The 20,053-nt window shown below is 41.5% G+C and overlaps 1 protein-coding gene across 2 annotated transcripts in view; it reads right to left on the reverse strand.

Moving 5' to 3' along the window:
- LOC137632972 (putative ATP-dependent RNA helicase TDRD12) overlaps nucleotides 1-20,053 on the reverse strand; it is a 99,140-nt gene that overhangs the window by 31,981 nt on the left and 47,106 nt on the right. For both annotated transcript variants that reach the window (XM_068365111.1, XM_068365110.1), the window contains exons 9-12: nucleotides 14,601-14,710; nucleotides 9,894-13,667; nucleotides 9,383-9,517; nucleotides 813-909 (exon numbers count right to left, since the gene is read on the reverse strand). In XM_068365111.1, coding sequence (XP_068221212.1) covers nucleotides 813-909; nucleotides 9,383-9,517; nucleotides 9,894-13,667; nucleotides 14,601-14,710 — 4,116 coding nt within the window. The remainder of the gene's footprint in view (nucleotides 1-812; nucleotides 910-9,382; nucleotides 9,518-9,893; nucleotides 13,668-14,600; nucleotides 14,711-20,053) is intronic.

Genomic DNA, 20,053 nt, shown 5'->3' on the forward strand with positions numbered 1-20,053 from the left:
GATTTTTGTTTTCGGTTGCGGTAAATATAGTTTTAAGGTTATGTTTTGTTTGTTTTTCCCTTCGTGCAATAGTCCAGTTTGAAGTAGAGTCAGGGGAAAGTTTGTATTGTGGGATATTGAGAAAGTAAGAGTGATTAAGGGTGTGGGGGGTTGTGTTTTGTTGACATCCCGCCACAATCATTTCTTTATGCTTTAAAAACGTAGAAATGGTCGACTTCGCCATTCCGTATTCTACCGCTAAATCGGACACTCGTACACCATTCTCATATTTCGCTATAATTTCCTTCTTCAACTCGATCGTTGTTCGCACTGTTTTCCTCTTCTCCTTCCCCTTAACACTCATTACTTTCTTGGGACTCATTATGAAAGCTAAAAAAGCAATTAAAAGCACTGAAAATCACTAAATCACAACGAATGCTGATCGCGCGTTGTCTGAGTGACGCTCTCGAGAGAACTGATGCTTCCCGAACAAGCGAGAGTGGCCGAGATGGCGCGATCATCACAAAGCCCATGCGGTCGTCACGTGTTCGGCTGGTCGAGTACCGAATTTTTGGTCGAGCACCGCAGCAAAAATTTCTCGAAAATTTTGGTCGAACTCCGAATTGTTCGAGTATAGAGTCGTTCGACTACCGAGGTATCACTGTATGTTCTAAATCTCAAAAATTTTAGTTCATGCCAAAATAGACATGGTACAATCTGCATGAACGTTCTAATGGAAATTGGACTTTAAGAATCAATGCTGTAAAACTTCTCTTGGAAAATATTCAAAAAATAATTCCCTGCTAACATATTCATTTAAAAGGCATACTTACAAGGGAGCAGGGCAAAATAAGTATCTCTCCATAGTCAATAAACAAGACTTTTTTCATGTGATCTGGTTCATTGTCAACAACCCAACCTCGATAATATCTGGAAAAAATATACAAGTTAGTAATAATAATAGAAAGAGTACTGGGATCTGAATAAAACTAGAGGGGCACTCAGTAGAGCGCACACCTCTGCCAAGACAGTTTATTTCTCGGACTTTAGGACTGATTTTGGAAGTTTTGCTCGTCCGTGACCTTGACCTTCCAAAATTTAATAATTCCAGCTCTTTACATATCAGTTTGAAATCCCTGCAAGTTTCATTAATTTACGAATAAAATTGTGGCCATATGATTGATGACTGGAATCTGATCATTTGCTTGACCTTGACCTTCGATCTTAGTAGGTTGGCCAGGGCACCAGCCGCCCGTTGAGATACTACCGCTAGAGAGTTATGGGGTCCATTGACTGGCCAGACAGTACTACTTTGGATCCTTCTCTCTGGTTACGGTTCATTTTCCCTTTTGCCTACACACACCGAATAGTCTGGCATATTCTTTACATATTCTCTGCTGTCCTCATACACCTGACAACACTTAAGATTACCAAACAATTCTTCACCCAAGGGGTTACTGCTCTGTAATTTTTCAGGGGCAGCTTTCCTCTTGGTAAGGGTAGAAGAGACTCTTTAGCTATGGTAAGCAGCTCTTCTAGGAGAAGGACACTCCAAAATCAAACCATTGTTCTCTAGTCTTGGGTAGTGCCATAACCTCTGTACCATGGTCTTCCACTGCCTTGGGTTAGAGTTCTCTTGCTTGAGGGTACACTCGGGCACACTATTCTATCTTATTTCTCTTCATCTTGTTTTGTTAAAGTGTTTATAGTTTATATAGGAGATATTTGTTTTAATGTTGTTACTCTTCTTAAAAATTTAATTTTCCTTTTGTTTTTCCTTTCCTCACTGAGCTATTTTCCCTGTTGGAGCCCCTGGGCTTATAGCATTGTGCTTTTCCAGCTAGGGTTGTAGCTTAGCAGTTAATAATAATAATAATAATAATAATGTGTATTAATTGGTGTGGATTTATATACACTCACAAATGAATCCAAACTTATGACTGATTATGTGAATTGGACATTTTGCTGGACCGTGACCTTGACCTTTGACCTTCCAAATTTAATAATTTCCCGATTTTTACATAAAAGTTAATCCCTGCATGATTCATTACTCTACGATTAAAATGATATTTTAATTATAAAATAAATTTTTGAATATACTTACCCGGTGAATATATAATAGCTGCAACTCTGCGGCTCGACAGAAAACACACTCAAAAAACTCACGAGCGATCGCTATGAAGGTTGCGGGTGTGCCCACCAGCGCCAACTGTCGGCCAGATACCACTCTTGTATGTAAACAAAACCTTCAATTCTTCTCGTCCCGCTGTGTCTCTATTGGGGAGGAAGGGAGGGTCATTTAATTTATATATTCACCGGGTAAGTATATTCAAAAATTTATTTTATAATTAAAATATCATTTTTAAATATTTAACTTAGCCGGTGAATATATAATAGCTGATTCACACCCAAGGAGGTGGGTAGAGACCAGAGTTAATTATGTTTACAGCGTATAAGCTAAGAGTTTTTTCATTTTGACAGTTATCAATATAACAAAACCAAAATAAATAGGTACCTGGTAAGGAAGTTGACTTAGACGATTACTCTGCCTTGTAAGTCTGTCTTCCTCACGGAGCCCAGCGATCCTCTTAGGACGCTGACAGACTCCCAGGAGCTGAAGTATCAAGGGCTGCAACCCATACAACAGGACCTCATCAAACCCCTAATCTGGGCGCTCTCAAGAAATGACTTTGACCACCCGCCAAATCAATCAGGATGCGAAAGGCTTCTTAGCCTTCCGAACAACCCATAAAACAATATTAAAAACATTTCAAGAGACAGATTAAAAGGATATTGGAATTAGGGAAGTGTAGTGGTAGAACCCTCACCCACTACTGCACTCGCTGCAACAAATGGACCCAGTGTGTAGCAGTCCTCGTAAAGAGTCTGGACATCTTTTAAGTAAAATGACGCGAACACTGACTTGTTTCTCCAAAAAGTCGCGTCCATAATACTTTGCAGAGATTTATTTTGCTTGAAGGCCACGGAGGTTGCTATATCTCTAACTTCGTGCGTCTTAACCTTAAGCAAACATTGGTCTTTCTCATTCAAGTGAGAATGAGCTTCTCGTATTAAAAAAATCTGATAAAATATGACAAAGAATTCTTTGACATAGGCAATGAAGGTTTCATAACTGAGCACCATAATGCCTCAGATTTCCCTCGTAATGACTTAGTACGAGCTAAATCGAACTTAAGAGCTCTAAAAGGACATAATACTCTTTCCAGTTCGTTGCCTACGATCTCTGATAAGCAAGGAATATCAAAAGATTTAGGCCAAGGATGAGAAGGCAGTTCATTTTTTGGCCAGGAAACCAAGTTGAAGTGAACAAGTGGCTTTTTTCTGTAGAAAAGCCGATGTTCTTACTGAAGGCATGAAGTTCACTGACCCTTTTAGCCGAAGCCAAGCACACTAGGAAAAGTGTCTTGAGGGTGAGATCCTTCAGGGAGGCTGAATGTAATGGCTCAAACCTGTCTGACATGAGGAACCTTAGGACCACGTCTAAGTTCCATCCAGGAGTAGCTAAACGACGTTCCTTAGAGGTCTCGAAAGACTTAAGGAGATCTTGGAGATCTTTATTGTTGGAAAGATCTAAGCCTCTATGTCGAAAGACCGAAGCCAACATGCTCCTGTAGCCCTTAATCGTGGGAGCTGAAAGGGAGCAAACCTTTCTCAGATGTAAAAGAAAATCTGCGATTTGGGCTACAGAGGTACTGGACGAGGACACAGATGCTGACTTGCACCAGTCTCGAAAGACTTCCCACTTCGACTGGTATACTCTAATGGTAGAAGCTCTCCTAGCTCTTGCAATCGCACTGACTGCCTCCTTCGAAAAAACTCTAGCTCTTGAGAGTCTTTCGATAGTGTGAAGGAAGTCAGACGAAGAGCGGGGAGGCTTTGATGGACATTCTTTACGTGGGGCTGACGTAACAGATCTACCCTTAGAGGAAGACTTCTTGGAAAGTCTACCAGCCATTGAAGTACCTCGGTGAACCACTCTCTCGCGGGCCAGAGGGTAGCAACCAACGTCAACCTTGTCCCTCCGTGAGAGGCGAACTTCTGCAGTACCTTGTTGACTATCTTGAATGGTGGGAATGCATATAAGTCCATAAAAGACCAATCCAGTAGAAACGCGTCTATGTAGATTGCTTCTGTATCTAGGACTGGAGAGCAAAAGATTGGTAACCTTTTGGTCAACGAGGAGGCAAAGAGGTCTATGGTTGGTTGACCCTAAGAAGCCCAAAGACTCTTGCCCACGTCCTTGTGGAGGGTCCATTCCGTGGGTATCACCTGACCCCTCCGATTGAGAGTCTGCCAAGACGTTCAAGTCCCCCTAGATGAATCTCGTCAACAGGGAGATGCCTCGAATTCTTGACCATAAGAGAAGGTCCCTTGCGATCTCGAGCAGCGTGAAGGAGTGTGTGCCTCCTTGCTTGGAGATGTACGCCAAAGTTGTGGTGTTGTCTAAGTTGACCTCTACCACTTAGTTTCGAAGACGCTTTCTAATATCATCAAGGCCAAGTGGACTGCTAATAGCTCCTTGCCGTTGATGTGCATGCTCTTCTGACTTGAGGTCCACAGACCCGAGCATTCCCGACCGTCCAGGGTCGCACCCCAACCCAAACCCGACGCGTCTGAGGACAACACGTGGTTTGGGTTCTTGACTGCTAGGGATAGTCCCTCTCTCAGACTGATATTGCTGTCCCCCCATTTCAGGCATGCCTTTATTGGTTCGGAGACTGGGAATGATACCGTCTCTAATGTCTTGTCCTAGTTCCAGTGAGAGGCTAGATGGAACCGGAGAGGCAGAAGGGGTAGTCTCCCTAGTGAGACAAACTGCTCCAGGGATGAGAGAGTCCCTACGAGACTGTTCCAACTCCTGACTGAATAAACGTTTTCTTTTCAGCATTAGTTGGACTTCGAGCAGGGCTTGACTACGAATCGCCATCCCCAAAAATAGAATAATCTGGGATGGGATCAGTTGGGACTTTTAGGTTGACCACAAGTCCCAACTCCCTGGCCAGACTCAACGTCCAATGTAGATCCTGCAGACAGCGAAGGCTGGACGATGCTCTGAGAAGCCAGTCGTCCAAGTACAGGGAGGCTCGGATCCCCGATAGATGGAGGGATTTTGCCACATTCCTCATGAGCCTCCACGAGAGGCGCAGGACTGAGGCCAAAGCACAGGGCTTGAAACTGGTACCCCACATTCCTGTAAACAAACCTCAGAAATGGTTGGGAATCCGGGTGTATAGGAATGTGGAAGTATGTCTCCTGAAGGTCGAGAGACCATCCAGTCGCCTTCCATAAATGCTGTCAAGACAGCCTGGTAGACTTCATCGTGAAGTTTGTCTTGACAATGGACACATTGAGCGCACTTGCCTCTTATGTACTCCTGCAGTGAACATGGCTGCCAAATCATGGAGCCATCCCTGAGGGACTTGTTCCTGCAGAGAACGTGGCTGTCAGATCATTGGAGCCATCCCTGAAAGCCTTGTTTATGCATGACATAATTGTACAGCAAAACTTCAAAGGCTCGAAAACAGCTGTGAAGTTGACCTGTAAAATCTTGGAGCGTCTCATGGCCAGGCGCCAGGGAGAGTCTATGAGGTTTGAGAAGTCTATCTGGGCAGAGGCAGGAACTCCCAAGCCGAGAACTTCTCTCGTGTCATATCAGACTCTCGCTCTATAAGCCAGTTTAAAAGAAGGGAAAGCAAAGGCTGTATCCCCCAAACTCCTCCTGGTAATAAACCAGTCGCCTAGCAAACGTTAAGCTCTCTAGGAGAGCGAGAGAGCACTAGCTTATAAAACAAAGGCTTCGAAGTAGCTAGGCCTAGTGTAAGCTCTGACGTTTAGGCGAACGAGGAGCAGCAGTTACAAAAAGATCCGGACAAAGATCCTTAAAAATCAGCATGATTTATTTAAAGTCCATAGAGGGCTAAGCAGCTTTAGGCTCCTCTCCGTCTGACAGAGTCCTCAAGGGAATATCAGTAGGAGGGGGAACAGCAACTTCCTCATCTGAAGGAACCTTGTCTGATAATAGCTGAGTCTCAAGCAAGGGAGAGACCTACCGTGGTGGCAATGCTTGACAAGCAGAGTCCACACGCACTGGTGCATTAGTAGCGGACCAGGACGCAACGTCATGTAACTGCTTGACAGTCTGTGAACTGTCAACAACAACAGGTGCGAGAGACCAGGACGTAACGTCATGTAACTGCTCGACAGTCTGTGAACTGTCAACAACAACAGGTGCGTGAGGACGCACAGCGTCCACTCGAGACTGCTTTGACCGCCTAGACTGAGCAGTCAAAACAACTCTAGAATGCAGAGGTTGACGCTCAGCGTCAAAACAAGTCAACTCCGATTGTTAGCGAACGTCCTGAACGTCAACAGGAGCATCAGCAAGTGGCCTAACGTCCAAATGTGGCTGAAAATCCACACGAGACCGCATCGAGTGTGGTTCTAAACAACCTGACTGACGTGACTTAGCTACGCCAACGTCAACAGGACGCATAATGGAAAGTTAGGGTGGCTGAAAGCCAGGATCTCGATGAGATAAACGGCTAGGCTCAACGGACTTATCGGCAAAATAGTCTTCCATAAGGGAGGCAATCTTATTCTGCATGTCTTGCCGTACAACCCATTTAGGATCAACGGGAATGGTTGCGGTAAGAGACGAGGGTAATGTTTGTGACCGCAAAACCTTGCCTACAAAAAGACTCTCGGAGTCTGTGTTACGCTTTTGTTAGGCGGCGAGCAGTCTTCCGATGACTGCATAGGGTCAGAGCTGTCCTAATGGATAAAACCAGGACGCTGGACCTGTCCTGAAAGGACTGACTTTCGCTTAAAGGGCCTCGAAACCTTGTTTCACGGTTTCTTATGCGAAAAGCCTTCGGATGACGAGGAGAAAATCGTCTCTCTCGCCTTATGGTAGGGGTGATCTTGGTAAGATACACCCGATACCATAGAGGGAACGTCTGTTCGCTGATCAAGGCCTCTCGACCCCTTAAGTCGTACGACATTACTTCTCCCCTGGGCTTGGGAGCTTGCAAGAGGTCCCGGACTAGGCGAACGACAGGCACGAACAGACGAACCCTCGGTCGCAACACTGATAACACTTTGCGCAATATCACTTTATCACTACGATTTTCTGTTTTGCACTTATTTCACTGAAATCGAATCTTTTAACAATTCACATCAGGTATGAATAAAACTGATTTCTACCTGAAGCACGCAATTCTACCCTCATCAAAAGGTTGTAATTGCGAAATCAGTTGTATAATGCAAGCACATTAATAACAGCAAAAAACAGTAAACATATTTTAAGATAAAAAATTCAGTGGCTGGGGAAGAGACTAAAGACTAGTTCATTCAAAACTACGTTTTCAATCTCTCCCCGTACATTGCCTGGGGACGAGAATAAAAAACTAAAAACGTTTTATCCTTTCTCCCCGTACAGAGACTAGGGACGAGAGTAACTCGAGAACAACGTTACCCGCTTGAACGGAACGTTTTCTCTCCTCTCTCTCCCTACGTCTCTATATCTCTCTCTTGATTTCGCACCTAAGAGAAGAGCCCACTTACGTTTCGTCAAAAAAACAGGTTATTTGACCAAAGGAAAAAAAAACTGAAAGGTTTTCAATTAAAAAGTTCCTTTAAAATAGAATTTAAAACATTTAAGCTTTGAAAGAAGAATGAAAAAAACGTCAGAATCGATTTACTCTTTCTGCAAAGTGAAACCGTGATACTCTCTCTCTCTATCGTAACGATAGAGCGCAAACTGCGTAGCATAAATAAACTAAACGTTAGTTCATCTTTGAAACAGTACGAAGACTATTCAAAGAAAATCTTTCATAAAATATCTATTAAAAAATATTAATTTAAAAAGTTTTAAATCATTAGCTCTTTAAAAGTTATTTACGATTGAAAGGGCTCAACGTTGTTTAACTTCGGTTTCCAAGTTAGGACCGCCTACTCTCAGGAAAGGTCGCATATAAACAAATCATTAAAATTTATTTTGATGTTTATTATAAATGGAAAGTTAATCGAAGAGGCCTAATAAAGGCGGTGACATATAAAATATATAGAGGAAAATCTATAATTAATTTATAACGTGATAAGATAATTGCTAAAAGCCTAAACACACTTCCGTCTAAGGGAAGGGTCGGCCATTTAAAAGTCAAAGAAAGTCCATACTCTCTTTGTCATCAAAAATTAAATCTATCCAAAAACGAGTTCAAGATTTAAGATGAAGATAAAACACCTGCACTGCGAAAGCTCAAACCAAAATGAAGTACTATACTTCACCAAATATGTTGAGAAAACTCCAGGTTCTACAGCGAGTATTGATACGTCTTGTCGTCAACGTCGACAGAGAAGAATTGAAGGTTTTGTTTACATACAAGAGTGGTATCTGGCAGACAGTTGGCGCTGGTGGGCACACCCGCAACCTTCATAGCGATCGCTCGCGAGTTTTTTGAGTGTGTTTTCTGTCGAGCCGCAGAGTTGCAGCTATTATATATTCACCGGCTAAGTTAAATATTTAAAAATTGTGGCCAGGAAGCTGTTCACAAATAAATACCCAAAGAGGGGGTAAAACATAACCTCCTTCCAACTTATTTGGCGGAGGTAATAAATCCTATGTACACCATTATACGTCACCTTGGAATAAGAAAAAAAATTACTTTTCACAGAATCCAAACAAGCAAAGTATAAATATTTAAACAGCATCTTACAAATCTGTTCTTTAATTGAGTATAAAATCTACAAATAGAATATCTGTTTAGCCAATGAAGATGGATTTTTTTTTCTTTTGGTAAAGTTCTAACAAAATCTAGACACAATAAAACTACTTTGTACCTTGCATGACATTCCTCCAAGCAGCCAAATTATATCTACTTGAGCTGCGACACCTTACTAAAACGAGTTTACAAAAGAATGCTTATCAGAGCCTGAACACTCTCCAAATAAATCTGTAGCTAAACAACTTTTTAAACTCAAAACGCCAATTTGGATTCACGGCATGAAAGACCGTGTGACGAAAGACTCACTCAACCACAATGGGTGTGACGAGAAGACTGAAACGAGTCTCTTAGGTGGATCACCCAAGCACTGTTTTTGCCATACACCATCATATATCACTATAAGTCATGGGTTTTGTGAAAAAAATCATAAAATATTATGTCTATTTTAATTTAAGTAAGTTACTTAGAATGATTGTATAAATCACTATTCATGAGGGAAGAATTGATCTACTAAAGCCCACACCAGGCCTAGGAAATCAGGGAAAATCATGCATGGGATAGAAGTGAAAGGAGAAACGCATTTCAGGTGTAATGCGTGAATGAAAAAAATGTAGTGGTAAAATAGAACAAAAACTTAAAATGGATTTTTGTCTTCTCACCTGTCATCAGTAAACCTTGCAAGACAATAGCTGGCAGGAGGCACATCTACCTTTGGGTTACAACCTGTATATTCTACAGCTTCTACTGTCCAATTTTCAGTTAACTGGTATATATCGTCCTCTAGTACCTCTAGACTGTTAGGAATGTAAGAAAATACAAAGTAATAGAAATCTCTGAAGGGATTTGTTTCTGATATTTGACATATATACATTGTGGGTCAAAATAAGACCATTGCAAACTTATGATTGGTTGTAAGTGTTCTGTATATTCTGCTTTCTTTGTCAAAAAAGTCTGTGGTACGGATGTAAAGATTGCATAGTAATAGACTACCAAAAGATATTTTAATATTATCATGTAGTTTTCTAGAATGAAAAAATCTAAAAATATAAAGTAATCTACAATACTTTCTGTGGATCCAACCTCAGTATCTTCAATAAGATGATCTAGCTGTCTAAATAAATGGACAGCACTTAACAATATACTCCTTTACTTAAATATATAAATACTCACCAATTCATCTTATCCACACGCTGCACGTAAAAACAGTCAAAAGACTCCATAGAGCCAATCTTGACCTCCATCTTAATATGAAGTGGCAATTCTTCTGTAGCATAGATGTGTCTTTCATTGCAAGGCATCTTGGAGAAGACCTTTCCACCTTCAATTACATTCCTTTGTAAGGCAGGGGATGTTTCATCCCATGCTTCCAAGTGAGCAGAACTTGAAGCATTACTTTTAGTACAGTCATCTTTCCTTATCCTAAATGGAGGATTGCATTCATCCAGCAATTTCTCAGCATTTTCGAGCCAGTTCAACCATGGCCTGTTATCTAAATCTTCCTTTGCCAAAGAAATGCCTGCCATTGTACACTGCTCTCTTAAGATATCCATGTGATCTTTGTTTTCTTCCCCATATCCACTTGCAAGGAGTCGTGACCTGAGAGAACCTCTCTGGAATGCATCCTTTCCAACACGAAGTACCTCAACAACTGGGCTAAGCCACAGTGTAAAGTTCAGGGATAAAATTATGCGACCTAAATACTTTGTATTTTCCCCGCTATTTTTAAAGATTCCACATATGTAATTGGAAGCTTGAGATGTCCATTCTAAATCTCGATCATAAGGTGTAACATTACACAAATACACTTCCGCTATCAGAGCTGGGATTTTCGAAAATTTTGGATGAATAACCAGCACTGACTCCAGTTCAACTGTTATTTCCCTTCCTTCGTCAATGAGAAAAAGAACAGTATGCACTTTATCTTTACAGTAGTCAACGTTATCTATCTTGGCTCTGGACCATTTCTCTTCATTTTTAACAATGCAGAGAGTCCCTATTCTTGGGTATTCAAGCTGCCTGTGGTTTGCTTTGTTGCCATAATGTTTTTGTAATGCACCAAACAATTTGATGTAGTGGATATCTAAACTAAATTTGGGTAATTCTCCTCCATCGCTGTACTCACTTAGTCGCACCAAGAAACGAGATGCATTTATGACCCTTACTACACTAAATGTGACATCTCCATACCTTGGTAGATCATATGGTATATCGCTATACTTTATATTATGTCTAAACTTGCAGTGAGCATTTTCAGGACATTTTCCGTAAGCTTTAAAGAAATGACAAAGTGCTTTAGAAGTTCTGGCATTTGCCTGAACATGAGGTAGTAAATGCAAGATAGGCTCAGGAATATCTTGACAGAGTCTGGTCAGCTCCAAAACAACTTCACTGTTTGATGCTATGCTGTCATCCGTTAAAATAACATGCGATTCACACTTAGAATCTGGATTCAAGTAGTCTGCTGAAAGATTTTCTAACATGAAAGCATATCTCAGCATAAATTTAGACATGCTCTGTGGCATGCCAGGATGAAAAATAGCATCTGCATTAGCCAAATTATGGTGAAGTAAATGATATACAGCTTGTTCACAAACAATCATAGTTAGTGCCTCTACCTCATGCCACTGATTAACAACATGACACAGCTCCCTCATACTTGTACTTGTAGGACCCGACACCGAAAACACATGAACAGCCAACGCTTGCAAAATTTCCATTGCAGTAGTCATTTCTTCTTCATTTTTCACAAATATCAAACATTTCTTATTTCTGAAATTTTCTTTGATAAGATTAGCCACCTTATTCAAAATATCACCCGTTTCTAAAACATGATGAACATATGTTCGGACATGACTGCATATAGCTGCCTCCGTTGGAGATGATATGATGACCCGTGGGGTTAAAGTAAAAGACAAATTAGTAGCGAGAGATTTTAACATAGGCGTCCAGGAGGTACCTGTAATTACAATTTGCTTCTGATAACTTGTCTGTCCTTCCCCCCACCACTTCAGCAGCTGCTTTATCTCATCTGCAAAATGATTTAAGATTAAATCAGCATCATCAATGACAAAATAAACACATCTATTCAAAGATGTGGATGGCGAGTCTTTGGATTCAGTGCCATTTTCTTTCCCCTGTTTGGTAGGCATTCCTGTCAAAAGTCTGACAAGACATGGGGGTGTAGTGATAAGAATATCACAGCCTTCAACTAATTGTGTTTTTGTAGAGATCTCTTTTTTATATCCGCAGCCTCCCCAAGCTGTCCTTATTTTCAGGGATGTTTTTGTATCTGAAAAAAGTTTATCAAGACCCTTGGCTGCAGACTCAGCACGTCGCCAGTCATTGCAGACCACTACTACAACGGCTCCAATACCTGGTGCTAGTCGCTTGCTAATAAACTCCCACCAGTCCATTAGGAGAGACACCAAAGGAACTATGTATCCATATGTTTTACCAGAATATCGATCACCTATAATGATAGTAGAACTGCCAGAACAAATTGATGGCCATGCGTAAGCCTGCAATCGCGTTGCTTTTGTGTGTGCCCCTTTTAAAACATGAGCAACCTGCGCATTCAATAACACATGCAACATTTCATTATTTACAACAACATTTTCATCCGGGATAATCTCTCCAGAAACGTATACTCTAAACAGTTTTGCAATATTTGGTCCAGAATTATGCCGAAGAAGGGAAGAAAAATCTCCTCCTGCAAAGTCACTGTCTTTTTCATTCTTCCATAAATCTGCATCATCAGACATAATTGAAACTTTAAAATCCTGTACAAAATTCCTGTTTTCTCCAACATTAAGAGCCTGCTCACTACGTTTTCGAGTAATCTTCACAGGCAAATTATTTACAACATTATTTTCCCCAGTCTGGGTATGGCCCATTGAAACATCATATTTTTCCATACATAACTTTGATAGCTGAGCTTTGTCCTTGGTATGGTCACTATTCTCCAGTGCTGTGTGATTATTAAAAGAAAGATTACAAGACTTGTTAGACAAGCCAGAGAGATTAATACCAATTTCACTATCACTGCTATGTTCAAACTTATCTGTTACAAAAGAAACATCATCTTTTGTTGAAAAACTAATCTTATTAGACTCTGAACTTTGCAATTCTTTCATTAACTGTGTACATACCCATTTTGGAACTGTGTGTTTCTGGTCTTTGAAAGGAATTAAAACCTTCTTTTCACTATCACGTTGATCTTGCCTAATTTCTTCTCCAGACTTTGTGAATTTGTAAAAACTACCAGGTCCACTGTTAAACGATGCCTTTTCATGTCTGATAAATCTTCTGTTGAGAGAGCCACAAGAATCTTCCGGATTACATGGTATATTTTGCCTCTTTTTTGTGTTACCACTAACATGACTTAGTTCCCCGCCACAGGAAACACCTGGACGAACTGTGTCTTTTTCTTGTGAAACCCCAACTGAATCTACATCCAAAGAAGGTACAATAAGCACTCCTTTCGAGTAGCATGACTTTTTTGAGCATGTCATTCCTTCAAAAGGGCTGACGAACTTCCCTTCTTGGGTTTTTTCAATTTTATATTCAAGATTATCAGTATTTGGCACTTCTTGTGAATTACCTGAACTGATATCACTACTGCCAATTTCTTCATTCCTTGATGGTAAACATTTCCTTTTGAAAGGCAGAAATTTTCTAGCTTTCATTTTTTCTGATATTTCTGACACCTGTATAATATCTGGAACATCTGGAATGGGAGTATTTTGTTCTAATAGATTTTCTAAGTGCCCATTTTTGTTAAAGCAATCCACAATTACTTTTCTCCCTGCAGTTTTCTGTTCCAGTTCAACTATTTTCTCTGCACTTCTGGTAAGAGACAGATTTGAAATCTCTTTAACCATTAGGGAAGATGGTGAATTTTTGGTAGAAGAATCCAAACTGCTGGGTGAACTATCCTCTGACAATCTGAAAAAGATGAAAGTAATTGTTCTGTAAAATAAACAAACAAAACAAACACTTAATAAAATTAACTGCTTTAAGCACTTCAAATGACAGCAAAATCTTTTAGAAATCCATCAAGTGTACTACAGTCTTGTAAAATTATGTAAATCGAATCTTTTCAAACAGAGTAAGGCTTTTAAAGACTAGGCAATATAATTAACCAATTGATATCAATAAACGTCAAAACTTCATCTTGGCCACATCACAAATCTTTCTTAGTGATTGTTTATAAGTCAGAGATCTCAAGGATATGATTTTCACAAACTAAGGATGGTTTGGATCATTATGAAGCTGAATTATTGTATTTTAAAAGCTGATCATCAAAATTCATGCCACTTATTACACACAAAGTTTGGTAATAATTCTTTTAAATTACTCTTCCTTCTTATTTGGGGGGTTGGATTTTACACATTTCCCAACAACCTCCAAATATCATCCAAATGTCTTTGACGTCAATATATCTAGGATTACTTTACCTTTATAAAATAGCCTTGTTAAACTAAATTACTGTATAATAATGGTGTACAACCAATTGTCACTTTAAGATGTCATGATCTACCAATGCATTTCATATTTCTAAAGCCCTGTCCACACGATCGAGCATGCCCAACAGGAAAACAGTGATACCAGACCACAATAGTTAGTAAGAATGAAGGTTAATGACGTCAGAAGCGCGAAAACCATAGAAAGGGATCTGGCATCATACAGTGTTGCCAGATCTCTGCCTTAGTTTTCTCCCTTTTGACATCAACTCTCATTTTCAATGACTATTGTGGCCTGGTATCACTGATTGCCCGTCGGGCATGCTCGATCGTGTGGACAGGGGTTTAGCTTGCATTCACTGCTCTTCACAAACCTTACAATTACTAATTACAGATACAGTACATATGTACATACCCAGCATCATAAAGTTCAACATCTCTGCTCTGGTTTCTATGAGCGAGCTTGAAAATGCCACGGCCAATTTTTGACGGAAATCTCTCCTTTTCCTCCACTGGCTCTTTTACCTGCAACAAAATAATTAAATAAAATCTGTTAAAAGAACATCTGAAGCATAAGAGATAAATTTTAGAAAAGGAAAATTGTTGGTGGAACAAATCCTATCAAGATATACATCTGGAATGAAATTCAGACTACCACATAATAAAACTAGAAAAGCACTCTGAAAGTGCAGACCCCTGCCACAGCAGCTTATTTCTTGAAACAAACTTGCCTTAGAGATAATCGGTCGACCTTTTGCTTGACCTTGACATTTGACCTAAAACTTCAAAATTGAATCACTTCCAGATCTCAACATAGCAATTAATCTGTGCAAGTTTCACTACTCTAGGAGTAAAATTGTTGCCAGAAAATTGTTAACAAACAAACACAAACAGGGGCAAAAACATAACCTTTACCCAACTTTGTTGGTATAGGTAATTACACTATAAGCTCACTTAAACTGACAAACTTCTGGCTATCCACAAGCAAGCAACTTCAAATCAAAATCCTATCTGATATGAAGATATTTTTTTTTCTTCAAATTTCCAAATACATTTCTTTTTTTCAATTTTAAAATATAAGCTGGTGTCAATTAAAACCTTAACAATAAAAAATCAATTTTAAAATTAATATATTTTAATTATAAAATAAATTTTTGAATATACTTCCATCCATATACCAAAGGCACTTCCCCCAATTTTGGGGGGTAGCCGACATCAACAAGAACAAAACAAAAAAGGGGACCTCTACTCTCTATGTTCCTCCAGCCTAACCAGGGACTCAGCCGAGTTCAGCTGGTACTGCTAGGGTGCCACAGCCCAACCTCCCACATTTCCACCACAGATGAAGCTTCATACTGCTGAGTCCCCTACTGCTGCTACCTCCGCGGTCATCTAAGGCACAGGAGGAAGCAGCAGGGCCTATCAGAACTGCGTCACAATTGCTCGCCATTCATTCCTATTTCTAGCACGCTCTCTTGCCTCTCTTATATCTATCCTCCTATCACCCAGAGCTTTCTTCACACCATCCATCCACCCAAACCTTGGCCTTCCTCTTGTACTTCTCCCATCAACTCTTGCATTCATCACCTTCTTTAGCAGACAGCCATTCTCCATTCTCTCAACATGGCCAAACCACCTCAACACATTCATATCCACTCTAGCCGCTAACTCATTTCTCACACCCGTTCTCACCCTCACCACCTCGTTCCTGACCCTATCTACTCGAGATACACCAGTCATACTCCTCAGACACTTCATCTCAAACACATTCAATTTCTGTCTCTCCATCACTTTCATTCCCCACAACTCCGATCCATACATCACAGTTGGTACAATCACTTTCTCATATAGAACTCTCTTTACATTCATGCCCAGCCCTCTATTTTTTACTACTCCCTTAACTGCCCCCAACACTTTGTAACCTTCATTCACTCTCTGACGTACATCTGCTTCCACTCCACCATTTGCTGCAACAACAGACCCCAAGTACTTAAACTGATCCACCTCCTCAAGTAACTCTCCATTCAACATGACATTCAACCTTGCACCACCTTCCCTTCTCGTACATCTCATAACCTTACTCTTACCCACATTAACTCTCAACTTCCTTCTCTCACACACCCTTCCAAATTCTGTCACTAGTCGGTCAAGCTTCTCTTCTGTGTCTGCTATCAGTACAGTATCATCCGCAAACAACAACTGATTTACCTCCCATTCATGATCATTCTCGTCTACCAGTTTTAATCCTCGTCCAAGCACTCGAGCATATGAATATACTTACCCGGTGAATATATAATAGCTGCAACTCTGCGGCTCGACAGAAAACACACTCAAAAAACTCGCGAGCGATCGCTATGAAGGTTGCGGGTGTGCCCACCAGCGCCAACTGTCGGCCAGATACCCCTCTTGCATGTAAACAAACCCTTCAATTCTTCTCGTCCCGCTGCATCTCTATTGGGGAGGAAAGGAGGGTCATTTAATTTATATATTCACCGGGTAAGTATATTCAAAAATTTATTTTATAATTAAATTATCATTTTTAAATATTTAACTTAGCCGGTGAATATATAATAGCTGATTCACACCCAAGGCGGTGGGTAGAGACCAGAGTTAATTAAGTTTACAGCGTATAAGCTAAGAGTTTTTTCATTTTGACAGTTATCAATATAACAAAACCAAAATATATAGGTACCTGGTAAGGAAGTTGACTTAGACGATTACTCTGCCTTGTAAGTCTGTCTTCCTCACGGAGCCCAGCGATCCTCTTAGGATGCTGAAAGACTCCCAGGAGCTGAAGTATCAAGGGTTGCAACCCATACAACAGGACCTCATCAAACCCCTAATCTGGGCGCTCTCAAGAAATGACTTTGACCACCCGCCAAATCAACCAGGATGCGAAAGGCTTCTTAGCCTTCCGAACAACCCATAAAACAATATTGAAAACCTTTCAAGAGACAGATTAAAAGGATATAGGAATTAGGGAAGTGTAGTGGTAGAACCCTCACCCACTACTGCACTCGCTGCAACGAATGGACCCAGTGTGTAGCAGTCTTCGTAAAGAGTCTGGACATCTTTTAAGTAAAATGACGCGAACACTGACTTGCTTCTCCAAAAAGTCGCGTCCATAATACTTTGCAGATTTATTTTGCTTGAAGGCCACGGAGGTTGCTATATCTCTAACTTCGTGCGTCTTAACCTTAAGCAAACATCGGTCTTTCTCATTCAAGTGAGAATGAGCTTCTCGTATTAAAAAAATCTGATAAAATATGACAAAGCATTCTTTGACATAGGCAATGAAGGTTTCTTAACTGAGCACCATAATGCCTCAGATTTCCCTCGTAATGACTTAGTACGAGCTAAATCGAACTTAAGAGCTCTAACAGGACATAATACTCTTTCCAGTTCGTTGCCTACGATCTCTGATAAGCAAGGAATATCAAAAGATTTAGGCCAAGGACGAGAAGGCAGTTCATTTCTGGCCAGGAAACCAAGTTGAAGTGAACAAGTGGCTTTTTTCTGTAGAAAAGCCGAAGTTCTTACTGAAGGCATGAAGTTCACTGACCCTTTTAGCCGAAGCCAAGCACACTAGGAAAAGTGTCTTGAGGGTGAGATCCTTCAGGGAGGCTGATTGTAATGGCTCAAACCTGTCTGACATGAGGAACCTTAGGACCACATCTAAGTTCCATCCAGGAGTTGCCAAACGACGTTCCTTAGAGGTCTCGAAAGACTTAAGGAGATCTTGGAGATCTTTATTGTTGGAAAGATCTAAGCCACTATGTCGAAAGACCGAAGCCAGCATGCCCCTGTAGCCCTTAATCGTGGGAGCTGAAAGGGAGTGAACCTTTCTCAGATGTAAAAGAAAATCTGCGATTTGGGCTAAAGAGGTACTGGACGAGGACAGAGATGCTGACTTGCACCAGTCTCAAAAGACTTCCCACTTCGACTGGTATACTCTAATGGTAGAAGCTCTCCTAGCTCTTGCAATCGCACTGGCTGCCTCCTTCGAAAAGCCTCTAGCTCTTGAGAGTCTTTCGCTAGTCTGAAGGAAGTCAGACGAAGAGCGGGGAGGCTTTGATGAACATTCTTTACGTGGGGATGACGTAAGAGATCTACCCTTAGAGGAAGACTTCTTGGAAAGTCTACCAGCCATTGAAGTACCTCGGTGCACCACTCTCTCGCGGGCCAGAGGGGAGCAACCAACGTCAACCTTGTCCCTTCATGAGAGGCGAACTTCTGCAGTACCTTGCTGACTATCTTGAATGGTGGGAATGCATATAAGTCCAGAAAAGACCAATCCAGTAGAAACGCGTCTATGTAGATTGCTTCTGTAACTAGGACTGGAGAGCAATAGATTGGTAACCTTTTGGTCAACGAGGAGGCAAAGAGGTCTATGGTGGGTTGACCCCAAGTAGCCCAAAGACTCTTGCCCACGTCCTTGTGGAGGGTCCATTCCGTGGGTATCACCTGACCCCTCCGACTGAGACAGTCTGCCAAGACGTTCAAGTCCCCCTGGATGAATCTCGTCAACAGGGAGATGCCTCGAATTCTTGACCATAAGAGAAGGTCCCTTGCAATCTCGAGCAGCGTGAAGGAGTGTGTGCCTCCTTGCTTGGAGATGTACGCCAAAGTTGTGGTGTTGTCTGAGTTGCCTCAACCACTAAGTTTCGAAGAAGCTTTCTAATATCATCAAGGCCAAGTGGACTGTTAATAGCTCCTTGCCGTTGATGTGCATGCTCTTCTGACTTGAGGTCCACAGACCCGAGCATTCCCGACCGTCCAGGGTCGCACCCCAACCCAAACCCGACGCGTCTGAGGACAACACGTGATACCGTCTCTAATGTCTTGTCCTAGTTCCAGTGAGAGGCTAGATGGAACCGGAGAGGCAGAAGGTGTAGTCTCCCTAGTGAGACAAACTGCTCCAGGGATGAGAGAGTCCCTACGAGACTGTTCCAACTCCTGACTGAATAAACGTTTCGTTTCAGCATTAGTTGGACTTCGAGCAGGGCTTGACTGCGAATTTCCATCCCCAAATATAGAATAATCTGGGATGGGATCAGTTGGGACTTTTAGGTTGACCAAAAGTCCCAACTCCCTGGCCAGACTCAACGTCCAATGTAGATCCTGCAGACAGCGAAGACTGGATGATGCTCTGAGAAGCCAGTCGTCCAAGTACAGGGAGGCTCGGGATCCCCGATACATGGAGGGATTTTGCCATATTCCTCATGAGCCTCGTAAACACGAGAGGCGCAGGACTGAGGCCAAAGCACAGGGCTCGAAACTGGTACCCCACGTTCCTGTAAACAAACCTCAGAAACGGTTGGGAATCCGGGGTGTATAGGAATGTGGAAGTATGTCTCCTGAAGGTCGAGAGAGACCATCCAGTCGCCTTCCATAAATGCTGTCAAGACAGCCTGGTAGACTTCATCGTGAAGTTTGTCTTGACAATGAACACATTGAGCGCACTTGCCTCTTACGTACTCCTGCAGTGAACATGGCTGCCAAATCATTGGAGCCATCCCTGAGGGACTTGTTCCTGCAGAGAACGTGGCTGTCAGATCATTGGAGCCATCCCTGAAAGCCTTGTTTATGCATGACATAATTGTACAGCAAAACTTCAAAGGCTCGAAAATAGCTGTGAAGTCGACCTGTAAAATCTTGGAGCGTCTCATGCCCAGGCGTCAGGGAGAGTCTATGAGGTTTGAGAAGTCTATCTGGGCAGAGGCAGGAACTCCCAAGCCGAGAACTTCTCTCATGTCATATCAGACTCTTGCTCTATAAGCCAGTTTAAAAGAAGGGAAAGCAAAGGCTGTCTCCCCAAACTCCTCCTGGTGATAAACCAGTCGCCTAGCAAACGTAAAGCTCTCTTAA

Source organism: Palaemon carinicauda, chromosome 42, assembly GCF_036898095.1.
Source record: "Palaemon carinicauda isolate YSFRI2023 chromosome 42, ASM3689809v2, whole genome shotgun sequence".
NCBI lineage: Eukaryota > Metazoa > Arthropoda > Malacostraca > Decapoda > Palaemonidae > Palaemon > Palaemon carinicauda.